Source organism: Coregonus clupeaformis, chromosome 17 (genome assembly GCF_020615455.1).
Source record: "Coregonus clupeaformis isolate EN_2021a chromosome 17, ASM2061545v1, whole genome shotgun sequence".
NCBI classification, from domain to species: domain Eukaryota; kingdom Metazoa; phylum Chordata; class Actinopteri; order Salmoniformes; family Salmonidae; genus Coregonus; species Coregonus clupeaformis.
This window is the reverse complement of record NC_059208.1, coordinates 41,789,957-41,803,203: the sequence shown is the minus strand read 5'-3', so window position 1 is coordinate 41,803,203 and position 13,247 is coordinate 41,789,957. Positions and strand designations below refer to the sequence as shown.

The window sequence follows — 13,247 nt, the reverse complement described above, 5'->3', positions numbered from 1 at the left end:
CCCTCCCCTTTAATTTTTTTTTTTATCAATCAATATATTTATTTATTTATTTTACCAAATTATTAATTAGTGGCAATCTTACCACATCCGATCAGGAAAAGTAAAGGAAAGTAGTCAACTTCAGAGCAATCCAAAAAAGAAAGACCTGTAATCCAGCAACACTACAGCACTCACAAACCAATTGCTTAATAAGCACCCAATTACCTTAATTTTACAGAATAATGTCTGTGCTGGATTTCCAACTCAACTCTAATCAAACCAACTCATGCACAAAAAACTCCAATATGCAATTCTCAATTACATCAATTGATTAGTCTGTTGCCAAGTCCCTGTCAAATTGTCACAACATGAAATATGCTAGGCACACAAAATATCCTCTATGGGAAGGTAAGTTTTGTGAATAGAACAGTACTAGCCTTGATTTTACTTGATCCGTTGCAGCACACCCTGTCGCGTGATGCACTCGTCAGCACCTCCTCTCTCTCTCTGTCTCCTCCTTATCGTCTCTCATATCACAGAAGAACAAAGGAACAGACAAGAATTTAGCATTTTATGCACTCCCTGGGTTATTTCAACCATGCAATACCCCTCTAGTCATACTTATTTCCACACTCGTGCTAAGAAATAAGCAAACAGCTTAACTCAGGAATAATATAAATAGCTCAATAAACCATTAACATATCTCTCATTTATCAATTCAATAGATCTCAATCAAATAGTTTCATCGTTAAGCAACAGCCGATTTAACAAACAGAATACTTTATTCGTGTGTAAGTCTCCCCCTTCTTCTCTGTCTGCATGTCACAGCAGCTCAGTGCAGGCAGGGGAGTGGCATATTTGCTCTACGTAACTCTAAACTCATAAAATCCCACACATGCGCAGTTCATTCACCAGTGCGATTTCAGAGTAAAAGGAGCTCCCAAGCAGCTCTCTCCAAGCTAAACAACAGAAAGTAGTCCCTCCGTTATTTCCCCAACACAGACAAACAGTAACACTTAACAGAACTCACAAACCAACACAAAACATAGAACACAAATCCTACTTTGAAGTTTCTTAACTTCACTTATCCTAATCTGCAGATTTATAGTTATTTTCTTATCCATTACAAAACATCTCTATACACTCTTTAAACTCCTACCTGTAGGCTCATGATCTTCTAACAGTTATTAAACGTTCGCTTTTTTTATAGAGACTCATAATATTTTTACCTTAACGTCCTTCCAGGGGGTTCATATATAGTTAACAATTATTAACGTTCTCACCAACGGAGACTCATAAGATTTTAACCTTAACTTACATATTTCCTTACAAAAAACAAAAACCCCTGTTCTCAACCAAAACATATATATGTATATATCTCTAACATAAATGTTATCCTAACATGAGTCGACACACAGTTTAAACACAACAGAGACGTCTTTATTTTATTTATTTTATTTTTATTTTTTTTCACACACACACAATTCAAGAGGCTTGTATCCATTCCTACGGACCTCTAAAGCATGCTACCGTCGCTCCTTATTTCTCCTTATTCCTTCCTAAATTTATGCTACCTCGAGTTTGCAGATATTCAAATGAGAGGTTACATCGAACATATACCTCGTCAACTATAAGTGTAGCGGTAACTTGCAACCGAATGTATCTACCACAATCTCCAGTCCCCGGAACTGACCTAAAAACAACCTAGTGAGTTTTCAGGATTTTCGGCCCATTCTAATGATCGCCTCGTTTGAGGGCTTGCCATAGATCAACGACGTCCTAATTTGTATACATTTTTCCTTGGCCTTATTCCTTCATTGTATTCTTTTTGAAAAATTTTATTCAAGCAAAATATCCCTGTGTCCAGTATTATCAATTTTTATAGACACTCCCCCCTGTTTGCGTTGTTACCAGCGCAAACAAATTTAGAAATTTAGAACGGACTCTTATCCCACAGCAAATAACAGCAAAGTGCACACATAAGTCTTTCAAACGGTACATCTCCCCAGCGCACACACCCACATAAGCAAACGAACCGACCAGCGCACAAAATTGTGAGAAATCTCACCTTATGTGCCGGCGTCTTGAGCGGGAGTCACTTCGTAGCTCATGAATGGAACGCTGGAGAGACGCAACACGTCCCAAAGTTCCTGTGAGAACAAGGAATCCGCTGACACTGTCCTCGATTATAATAGTTTTATTACATTGAAGATTTCAGCGCCAATTTACAGACTTCTGCAGACATCTGGAGAACAACCGCCCAATCTCTGATATGTTGTTACTACCCGTCCTTTGTTTCAACCATGGTATTTATATCCTATGCCCTATGTAACATAATATGGGTGTTTTCCCATAAACCAATCCCAGGAGGCCACCTAACAGACTTCCTCTAACACACCATTTGCAAACATCAACAAAGTCTAAACTGTTTAGACACTACAAATACAATATCGATGTGAATGATTCATTTGCGCGTGCAATTTATTACAGTAGGACAAGCTAATCAACTCGTCTTGAGTGACCGCCTGGTAAATATTGTTGCGTGTGTAGTTTATAAGGTACTAATTTAGCAAAATACAAGTAATCTAAACACAAGGGTGGCACGTGTGTGTAAGGAGGAACTTTTATGTATTGGTCCTCAAAAATCACAACTTATTTCAGCATATTGATTATGAATTTGGACATATAAAACCAATGTTTTGACACTCGGCCATAGATCAAAAAGCCATGACAACAGGAAGCAGCAATAGTATATATAAAAAAATGTTTTAGCAATATAAATGGTAGATGTAACATTATATTTTAACAGGATTCTACTTTATCAGGTAAAACTACTGAGTGAGCCAAAAAAAGGTGCTATGATTTATTGATTTTATGTTTGGCTTGGCTACTACAAGTGTTTTACTTCAAAGTCCTCCAGCCACAAGATATCGTTCAAGGCTAATGAATGGGTTATGGATTTATGATGTACCCACAGGTAGTTCCTCTTGACTGATCCTCACAGTTTGGTAAGTACAGTATAGCCAGTAAACCATCCATTTACTGTTTTCACAGGAAGATGAGGTTACGTTAACCTTAGAACCAACTTTGACCCCGTCCCCGCTTAGAGAAGACGCCACCCCGATTGGAGGCACCAGTCCACAACTAGCACGCACAGAACTAATGGCAGAGCGCATACCCTTTGTGGTCACACCCTGCATTGTCCAATCGTTGGAGGAGAAGGACGAAGAGGTGGTGAAGGGGTCTATTGTTGCCGTGGCGACCAATTGAGGGGGATAGTCAGAAAGAGAGACTGACAAACAGGATATACTTATCAATAATCAACCAATCAAGCTATTCTTCCCCCCTTCCAGCTATTTACCCACTCTGGGACTGAGAAAAAACAGAACAACTTTTCCTGGAGGAGAAAGTATTGGATATGACAATGATGAAAGGGAACTTTAAAGACAACTCATTGACTGCTAAAATGTGTAGGTTTGCATAAACGTGAGTACTTGTTTTGCAGTGATATTGAACTATGGAAATGAAATTGAAAGAACGGAGTAGAGAGAAAGAAAAAGAATGCTGGGAAAAGATCAGTGCAATACAGAAAATCACGAGACAACCAAAAGAAAGTGCATGCTTTTGAAAGTAATTTAACGATAATAGTAAACCGTATACAAAGTAAAAATATCTAAATGATTTTTTATAAAAACGAAAAATGAAATAAAGTAATATGTATTAGTGTGTTTGTGTGTGTGTGTGCGTGCGTGCGTGTGTGTGCATGTATGTGTATGTGAGAGTGTTCAAATGTTTGAATGTATGTATGTACAGTTTGTATGTATTTATGTATGTATGCAAAAAAATATATATATTCTCGAAAAACATATTCTTGTTGGCAGTGGTATTGTGTGTGGTGTTCAATAGTTTTACACACAAACTAATCTCAGACGCACGTAACATAAATGGTATCGGAACGTCTTTCAACAGACTATGGGATATGACGACCAATAAGCAACTTCGTTCCAGTGGTCAGATTTCTGTCTCTGATCATTTTGGACAAATCACCATTTCGCAGGAGCTTGCATTTTTGGCTCACGTGTGGCTCAGTTAGTAGAGCATGGCTCTTGCAACGCCAGGGTTGTTGGTTCGATTCCCACAGGGAACTGGTATGAAAAACTACTCAAATGTATGCACTCACTACTGTAAACTGCTCTGGATAAGAGCTTCTGCTAAATGACCCCCCCAAAAAATGTGATATATATTTCAGAAGGGGAGGGGACATTTGGCTCATAAACTTGCAGAGAGAGAGAGAGAGAGAGAGTTCCGCTCCTTGTTTTAGTATATTTTCTAACATAACTTCATTGAGCGTTTGACGCAAGATTTGAGTTCTTGGTTTCTGAGATTACATACACACACAAAAAATATGGATAATTTGTGACTGTTTCAGGAAGCTAGGCTTATGTCGCACATCACTACTTCACAAGAGAGGGATCAAAATGTGTTTTGGGGCAGAAATGCCTGCTGGAACATGTGAACTTTCATGTGCCTTAATAACAAACTTGTATGCCATCTGTAAATATGAATACAATTGTTAAATTACAAGCTTAGTTGGTTTAGTCACAGAAAAAGACAGGAACCTTCCCGCTAGCCATGATTGGCTGAGATAATGGATGGTCTGTAGCTCAGCTAATAATAATAATATGCCATTTAGCAGACGCTTTTATCCAAAGCGACTTACAGTCATGCGTGCATACATTTTTTTTTGTGTATGGGTGGTCCCGGGGATCGAACCCACTACCTTGGCGTTACAAGCGCCGTGCTCTACCAGCTGAGCTACAGAGGACCACAGCTGGTAGAGCACGGCGCTTGTAACGCCAAGGTAGTGGGTTCGATCCCCGGGACCACCCATACACAAAAAAAATGTATGCACGCATGACTGTAAGTCGCTTTGGATAAAAGCGTCTGCTAAATGGCATATTATATTATTATTATGAGTTTGGATTGGTCTGGCATGTAGCATGCTTCTGTCTATAACATGAGCTGCTTAGTATGTGTAGATAATCCTTGCTACCACAGCTTTTTTGAAATATATAACGTTAGCCATGGAGAACTGCAAAAAGTGTTGGTATTGCTCTCAACAACATTTCATGCATGGTAGCTAGCTATGACATTCTGTTTTTATTGTTTAGCTAGCTAGCTAGCTAGCTAGTTACATGTCTAAAAAAAAACTCCACTTCACCAGATGATTACATGACCCATCAAATTAGCCAGGTGCCTCGCATGTGAATCCTTAAAGAGATGGGTGGGGCTAAGGCTTAAGAGAGTGTGAACGATACTGAATAGTTGTAGACAAAGAAGAGCTCTCCAGTAGGAGTACCAAAACATTCATGGGCCATTTTCTCAAAAGTGGGGTTACAAGTTTATCAACTTTGAAAGCAAAATTACTTTCCCAGTGTTCCTCACCTGCAGCGTATGATATACAATACTTTTATCCAATATAAAAATCCTCATTTCAAATTTTGCAACATAAGACCGAATCGAGGTGGTCACATATACCATTTAAAGCTCTGGTGGGACGCTTGTTGGCCACTGCATGCCAGGGTTGGGCTCAATTTAGAAGTTTGACTCCCATTCAACTCATGAGTTGAAATTCTAATTGAATTAGCCATACAAATTAGCGTTAGGATGTAGAATTTAAACTTCGGTTTGAGTGACAGGAAGTATAATTTAATTCAGTGCAATTCAAAGAAATTCCACTCAATCATAAAACATGAGAGTTTCATTGAATCTGACAGGTCACACTTACAGATACATTACATTTACATTTTACAAATACCAAAGATACCAAAGAATATATATAACTTTTCTCTGGAAAGAATGTTCATGTACTCTTTTAACCTTAGTACTTAGAATAGCCAATTATATTTTCATTGATGTTTTATGTACACAATGTATTTTTGTACCAAATATAGAATAGAAGAGGTATTTGAATTTCACTGAATTCAATTATATTTCCTTTAATTAAAATTAAAATTGCAATTCTGTATGCTTGCCAGCTGGTTTAGGATTCAGAGAGTATACTGGGTCACTCACATCCACCATGGATAAAGGACAACTCAAATATCCCATTAATTCTGACATAGCTGAAAATGATTAAAAGGGCACAACATTTATTCATTGAATTTTGGAATCCATTAGTTCCGCCCACAATGCTATGAAATCTGGAGCGTTAGTCCTGTAAACAATATGGCTTTTCTGGTTTCGTTACTGGCGTCTTACTGTAGGCTTCACTACCCTCTCTCTGTCTCTTTATAACTGACTAATTGTTCTGTTGGAGGACATTGTTTTACTGCCTCTAACATTGATTATAATAGAAGTGAGAGTTAGAAAAAGATTGGAGTATGGGAGTGGAGCTGGGAAGCACTAATTTGTTTACCAATTCATCAATATGACAAAAATGCCTCTATTGCTTTAAATGAACAGGCATGTTGCGTAGTACAAAGTTTATTCAAAAAGCCTATGTTCATTTAATATAAATTAAGTAGCATTAACTTTTGTAGTAATAGTTTTATAATAGTTGTATTAGTTTTACTTTAATCATTATATACAAGTTATTATTTTGTTCCAAATCCATATGCATTGAATAATCACAACAACAAAGCATTTGGCAGATAAGTTATTAACCTTTATTAACTACATTAGTCATCGTTTATATATTCTGAGAAAAATTGGTTCTACGAAAGATAAATAAATAAATACATGACTAAACACAGACAGATAAACGTAAACACGTGTGCTCACACATACGAGCACACTGTACATACATACTGTACATTCAAACATAAAAAAACGGATTGACACAATATAATTGAAATCCTTTTCATTTAACAGACAGCAAAGAATCCTCTGTCCAACATCTGCAGGTTTAAAGACATAGGGAGCAACCTGAGAAACTGTTTGAAGGAGAGAGAGCGAGAGAGAGAGAGAAAAGCAGTTGTGGTAGAGCGAGAGAAGTTAATTCATAATTCAACTACTTTTCACATATAACACTGTCATACTGTTTATTTTTTCTTCTGTGCTCAGTGGTGTCAGAAGAACATCAGGGTTATGTTCATTAGGGCATGCAAAGACTAACATTTTACAATGTTTCGCAACGTAAAATGAAAATGAGCATTTCTTATTGGCCGAGTTTGAGGTAGTCCCTCCTGTTTCAGTCCATTTTCCTCCATCTAGTGCCAAAAGAACACGACCCAGCTTTTTGGGGGGTAGGTAGGAAAAGTCACCATCGTAAAATCATTCAGCATGTGTTTGTTTTGCGTTATCATCAAGTGAGCGATTAATCAAAATTACAAAGGGGGATGGATGGTGGTTGTTCCGTTTGTAGCCATAGCATCATTAAGTAAAAAATCTCTAGCATCATTACATCTGAGTTGGCTGTCGTCAGTCTGATTTAACACTCATCTATCAACCCAGCATGGTGATCATAGAACTCCCTCACTAGGTGAGGATGAGATTAGAAGTTGTGTTTGGCCTCTTGAAACACCACTGGTAGCCATTGTCTCCCGTTTAAAACCAATGACACTAATGATCATCTTAAAAAGTCAGGTACTACTATCAAGCCCAGATTATTTATCCTCATGGATTCACAGAGAGAAGAAAGACAGAGCGAGAGGGAACAGCGAGATAGGGAGAGAGAGAAAATGGAGGGATAGCGAAAGACTAAAAGAGAAGTTCACGCCATAAAAAAAAACGTTATAAAAAAACATCACTCGTCTATAAGGCTAGATGGGCTCCTCATCATCACTCTCCTCCTCCTCCACTTGCTGCTCTGTGGCAGGCCGGAGGGCGGTGAGGGGGGTGGAGAAGGCGGTGAGGGGCATGGAGAGGGGTGAGGTGAGGGGGATGGAGAGGGGCGAGGAGTGGGGTAGCGAAGGGCTACTGTTGCTACTGTTGCTCCCCGTTCCGCTGCTGCTACTACTGCTGATCACCTCCGCCACCTCCCGCCTCGTGCCCTCGATCCACACCTCCATCTCTTCCTCCTCCTGTGTCAGGGGAGGTGGTGGTGGGGCAGGGGCGTGGGGGACGATGGGAGCGGGGGAGAGAGGGGAGGAGGGGGCGGTGGGGGCTGAGGTTGTCTGGGGCTTGGATGACTTTCGGCTGATGTTGCGGAAGCTGGCCAGGGGGGGACGTAGCCGGACCCCGCTACGCGTAGAGCCCTCGATGGCCTTTTGGAGCTAAGAGAGAATGGGGTTGTAGGGATAGGGAAAGAGAGGGGAAACATTAGAAGAACACAACATTGAATTACATGAAAATAGCATGATAAGTAGACTCATATGGCAATATGACTCAACCCTTACTAAATTGTCAGGTTCAGTCACAAGCAAAAGAGAATGAAATACTGTAGAGTAGAAATAGAGAGAGAGATAAAAGAAAGCGAAAATGAGAAAAAAATGTCATTTTCTTACCTCTTTAAGTGCCACAACACCCACCAGTTTTCCGATACTGGTGACATAGGCATGACTCAGGCCCAGTAATGAAAAAAGAGTGTGGGTCTGGGACAGGCAGAAAAGGTCAGACGTCAAATTAGGCCCCACTTTTAACTGCTCTAGGTTCAACATTCTGCTATGGCTTCTGTTCTGAGCAAATCTACTATCGGTTGTATTTCAGTTGTGTCTAGACATCATGTCAGATACTGTATCTCTAAATTGGTATGAATTGGCAGCACTTCAACCAACCTTGTGTAGTGATGTCCTCTCCACCAGCTGGAAAGGGGAGGGATCTATTCGGATCTGATCAATTTCCATTGGCTTGTCCATCTCGGCCTCCTCCCATTCTTTGATCTGCACCAGCCAATAAGACACAAGGTCAAGAAACACAACACTGTAATTGGCTAAATACACTCTAAAATGCAACCTTCAACGTCAACTGCCTCCATAAGAGATTTAGGGTTGTTGACACTTTTTAACCCTCTTAAGGGTTTCAACATATTAGCCCAGACTCTTTTGACAAGGTCAAAAGTGTAGGAAAATGTACAAGGCAGCCTACTCTAATCATTTGGTCTGCCACCAGGGGATGTAAAGTTCTTGGGACTGCACTTAAGTGGACCTGAATGAGATCAGTTACCTCTTCTGGTGTCATCGTATCGGACAGGGGAGGGTTGGCGCAAGGCTCCTGATGAGATAGAGAGAAAATAGCGGGAGGTAAGATAAGACACTTCCTGACTAACGTCATGCACACATTTTTAGTTGCCCACATTTTCTGCATCCCATAACCTAGCTGATTGTCGCTGTTCTTGAAACCAATTACTAATATTTGTCTCTTCAAAATATATTGAATTATGTACCGTATTTGGTTGAATACAGAGTCAAGAATAACAGGTTTTGTGTGGGCTGCATGTTCATGGATGTACTCTTGTTGGTTTTTTAAGCCAGGCGTTTGTGTAAAACATAATATTAACTTTTCAGAATGAAATAGTAATGAGTTTAGGGTGTACAATTCAACCCCAAGGCAGTGCTAGCCAGTAGAAGACTCTACAACAACGATGGGCTTGTGTGGGAAAATTGACAAATCAAGACTGAAAAGAGAGATAGACAGTACTTTGTGCAGCAGGAATAGTATGAATCCAATTCAATTCCCATACTTACAAGCACATCCTTGAGTATAAAATAGTTATGGACTTGGCTTTTCAAAATGAAATAGTAACAAGTTTGGGGTGTACAATTCAATCCAAAGGCTGGCCTATCCAGTAGTAAAACTATGATGAGTGGCAAAATATTATGATCAACAATGAATAGGGAGATTGAATAGTATCATTAACATACATTGTTTTTCATATTTGCAGTATACATTTGTAATATGAAAAGCCATCCAGCCATACCAGGCAAATAATAACCATATTTCATATGCTGATTTTCATATGAGAGAACTCAGAGGGAATATGTTTGACTAGGGAGCAATACCCATTTGCAATTTTTGTGAATTCATTTGTCACACTCAATTAGATAAAGAAGTGTGTTTACATAAAGAGCAGAGCCCAGTAATAAGAATCATCCCATGCAAATATAATGGATAAATATTTATATTTCCCATCTTGAAATCTGGTTTTCAATTTAACTGCCAAGGATAGACTATCTACATCTCAACGGCTCATTACCCCAGTCATTTATTTGCTGCTAAATTTTTGACTTCAGAAATACTTTAGTGATCGTTAGGAAGACATTGGTGTGCGTACAGTAGTGCTGAGCGATTAGTGCTTTTTGAGGTTGGTTCAGTTTTGATTCGATTATGAAAAAATTATCACGTTTTCAATTTTGATGATAATTTTTTTTTACATTAAATGCCCTATGCATTATGTGAGTTGTATGCTGTAACGACACATAATAAAACAATTAATAAAAGTCCCATGATGGCAGTGACTGCCCATTACTGCTTATCACTTTATTCACATTACTTTAATAAAATATTTCAGTTGTGTACACAGTGTACAAAACATTAGGAACACCTTCCTAATATTGAGTTGCACCCCCTTTTGCCCTCAGAACAGCCTCAATTCGTTGGGGCATGGATTCTACAAGGTGTCGGAAGCATTCCACAGGGATGCTGGGCCATGTTGGCTGGATGTCCTTTGGGTGGTGGACCATTCTTGATACACACAGGAGATTGTTGAGTGTGAAAAATCCAGCAGCGTTGCACCCAGTGGCGGCTCCTGAAAAAATTCTCAGGGGGGGCAATTTTTCTGATGATTTAGGTGACCTACACACATTTTAAAAAAGATATGTCCAGCAACAACATGAAGACAGGGGCAGCATATAAGTCAATACCAGAAGCATTTATTGACTGATCTCAAAAGTGTTGGCTTACCAGGGTTGGTGGAGCCCTAAGTTTCATCTTTGCCTCGCAAAGCTAACTCAAACACTCCGCAAAACTTCACACACTGGATTAGCCGGCTGAGGATGTGGCGGTTCTTGCTAATGTCGTAGTAAATATATTTGTTATAGTGAATATGGAATATGATATGTTGAGTAAAATGTTGTGCTAAGATCTATTTAGGTCAGGAGCTGGTTATAAGTTCTGTTCCTATCCAATAACAATGGACAAAAAGGTCCTATCTTGTCAGCCTTGTCAGCAGGTGGCCAAGGACAACACCCACGCCATAGGCCTCTCAGTTCTTCCAACTCACGAGTTCTTGCTCTGAGGACACACACACACACACACAAACACACACATCATCACTGTTAAACACACACACACACACACACACACACACACACATCATCACTGTTAAACACACACACACACACACACACACACAAATCCCCTCTCTTAGGCTGAACATTTGAAGACAGAGAACCCGACTCAGAGCCAATGCAACAGTGACAGTAGCCTGGAGGGGACCTCGCCCAACTCATCAGGACCAATCAGAAGATCAGAACTACTAGATTCAACCTACTTCATTTATTGCATAAAATGTCTGCACACAATGTTTCGGGGCTCTCTTCAGATAATAATAATAATAATAATAATATGCCATTTAGCAGACGCTTTTATCCAAAGCGACTTACAGTCATGCGTGCATACATTTTTGTGTATGGGTGGTCCCGGGGATCGAACCCACTACCTTGGCGTTACAAGCGCCGTGCTCTACCAGCTGAGCTACAGAAAGTGGATACTCATGGATGCGCATCGCAATTGTAAAATGTCAACACAATTGGAGACACCACGTCATTTTTGGAGACATGTTATTGACAGTAAACTATTGTAGATGCGACTGCTAACTAAATAAAACATTTTAGCTGGCTAGCTAATCATCTTAGCTAAATGTGGGGCAAACAATTCAGTTATTTACCGTTAATTTGAGGGATTGGGGTGAAAGAAATCGAGTTACATAGTGATACTTTACGATATACTGTATTGACAATATCGCAATATTTTAGCGCTAGTTGGCTGTACCTGCACCAAAACACCATTATTGTTCCTTCATAGCTTGTTCTCAATCTTTTCACATTGGGAGCCAATTTGTTTTCAGCACTTTTATTTCCATGACTGATCAAAACTCGTTCTCATGGCTTTCTGATCCCTCTGCAACAGACATATGGTGCGCAATAAAATCACAGTATCGAATCGCAATACGTATAGAATCATGAGACTCGCAATGCATATATCTTATCGTGAGGTTCCTGGCAATTCCCAGCCCAAGTTCATTTGCCACAACAAATCTCTTTGCTAGCAAACGCGATGTCTTCTCCAAAACGTGAATGTGTCTCCAGCAATGTTTACTTTTTTGACGTTCTATGGCATCTCCACTTTCCAAGCATATATGACCACATGTAATATTTTGGTAAGTGATGCAAATAGTGAACTATGTAGGGCCAGGATGTAAAATATATGTAGCTGCAGCAATTTCTCTTATCTGATATGGTAAGTAATGGGGCTTAATGTATAGCTCCCTAAGAGTTTGACGAACGGGTCCGTGCACGCGATTCCAGATATCTTTACCTCTGAATAAACTGCCTTTATTATACCATATCCACCCTGTCCAAAGTCTCTACTTGGTCTCAGTTCTCCAGTAAACTTGTGATTATCAACACTAACCTCATCGTTGTGGCGGCGGACAGCTAGCCTGTATCCCTCATCCAGTTGAGTGGCAATGTTATTTTTTCGTTCGTACCAATTTTTGGAAAATCCTCGGGTGTAGGACTTTCCGCCTTCAGTAGAAACCTGTTGAATTATTAAATTTGGTCTGGGAGGTCCTAATTGTTTCGTTGCCAATTTATCTTCATTTGTTCGCCGACAAAAAGGAACTTCTTTCAAAGACACAATCGAGTTGCATACCCGCTCTTTTCTTAGTTACGTTCATGGTTACGTTACGTATGACGAAAGCGCGTAAGTGCAAGCCCTCAGACACCCATAGAGATTGTATTGAAAGCTCTGAAATTTGAAAAAAATAGATTTTACATGGGAGTCTATGACAGACTTCTGGGCGATTTTCAACCTGACTGAAATCGCCCCAAAAGGGGGGGTGGCCATTTGAAGCACGACTTTAGCATGATTGGACATTTAGTGGCAGTGTGGCACTGTGGCAGATTAGACGTCTAGATTACAACACTGATAACTACTGTTGCCGTGATATAATTGATTAGAAAAAAAATCCCTTCCTTTTCCCGTTTGGCAGTGTGTCGCCCATATCGCCCTATTGAACAGGCCGCCCCTGGTTGCACCTGGCACCTACTACCATACCCCGTTCAAACGCACTTAAATATTTTGTCTTGCCCATTCACCCTCTGAAT

The 13,247-nt window shown here is 39.8% G+C and overlaps 2 protein-coding genes across 5 annotated transcripts in view; one reads left to right on the top strand and one right to left on the bottom strand.

The window, feature by feature from the left end:
• Positions 1-3,769, top strand: part of LOC121586422 — a 44,259-nt gene extending 40,490 nt beyond the window's left edge. For all 3 annotated transcript variants that reach the window (XM_041903089.1, XM_041903087.1, XM_041903086.1), the window contains one exon: positions 3,034-3,769. In XM_041903089.1, coding sequence (XP_041759023.1) covers positions 3,034-3,249 — 216 coding nt within the window. In that variant the 3' untranslated portion in view covers positions 3,250-3,769. The remainder of the gene's footprint in view (positions 1-3,033) is intronic.
• Positions 3,770-6,623: 2,854 nt separating this feature from the next.
• Positions 6,624-13,247, bottom strand: part of LOC121586421 (chloride channel protein 1-like) — a 31,815-nt gene continuing 25,191 nt past the window's right edge. For both annotated transcript variants that reach the window (XM_045226349.1, XM_045226350.1), the window contains 4 exons: positions 9,085-9,132; positions 8,697-8,801; positions 8,427-8,513; positions 6,624-8,195 (listed from right to left, as the gene is read on the bottom strand). In XM_045226349.1, the coding sequence (XP_045082284.1) occupies positions 7,743-8,195; positions 8,427-8,513; positions 8,697-8,801; positions 9,085-9,132 (693 nt within the window). In that variant the 3' untranslated portion in view covers positions 6,624-7,742. The remainder of the gene's footprint in view (positions 8,196-8,426; positions 8,514-8,696; positions 8,802-9,084; positions 9,133-13,247) is intronic.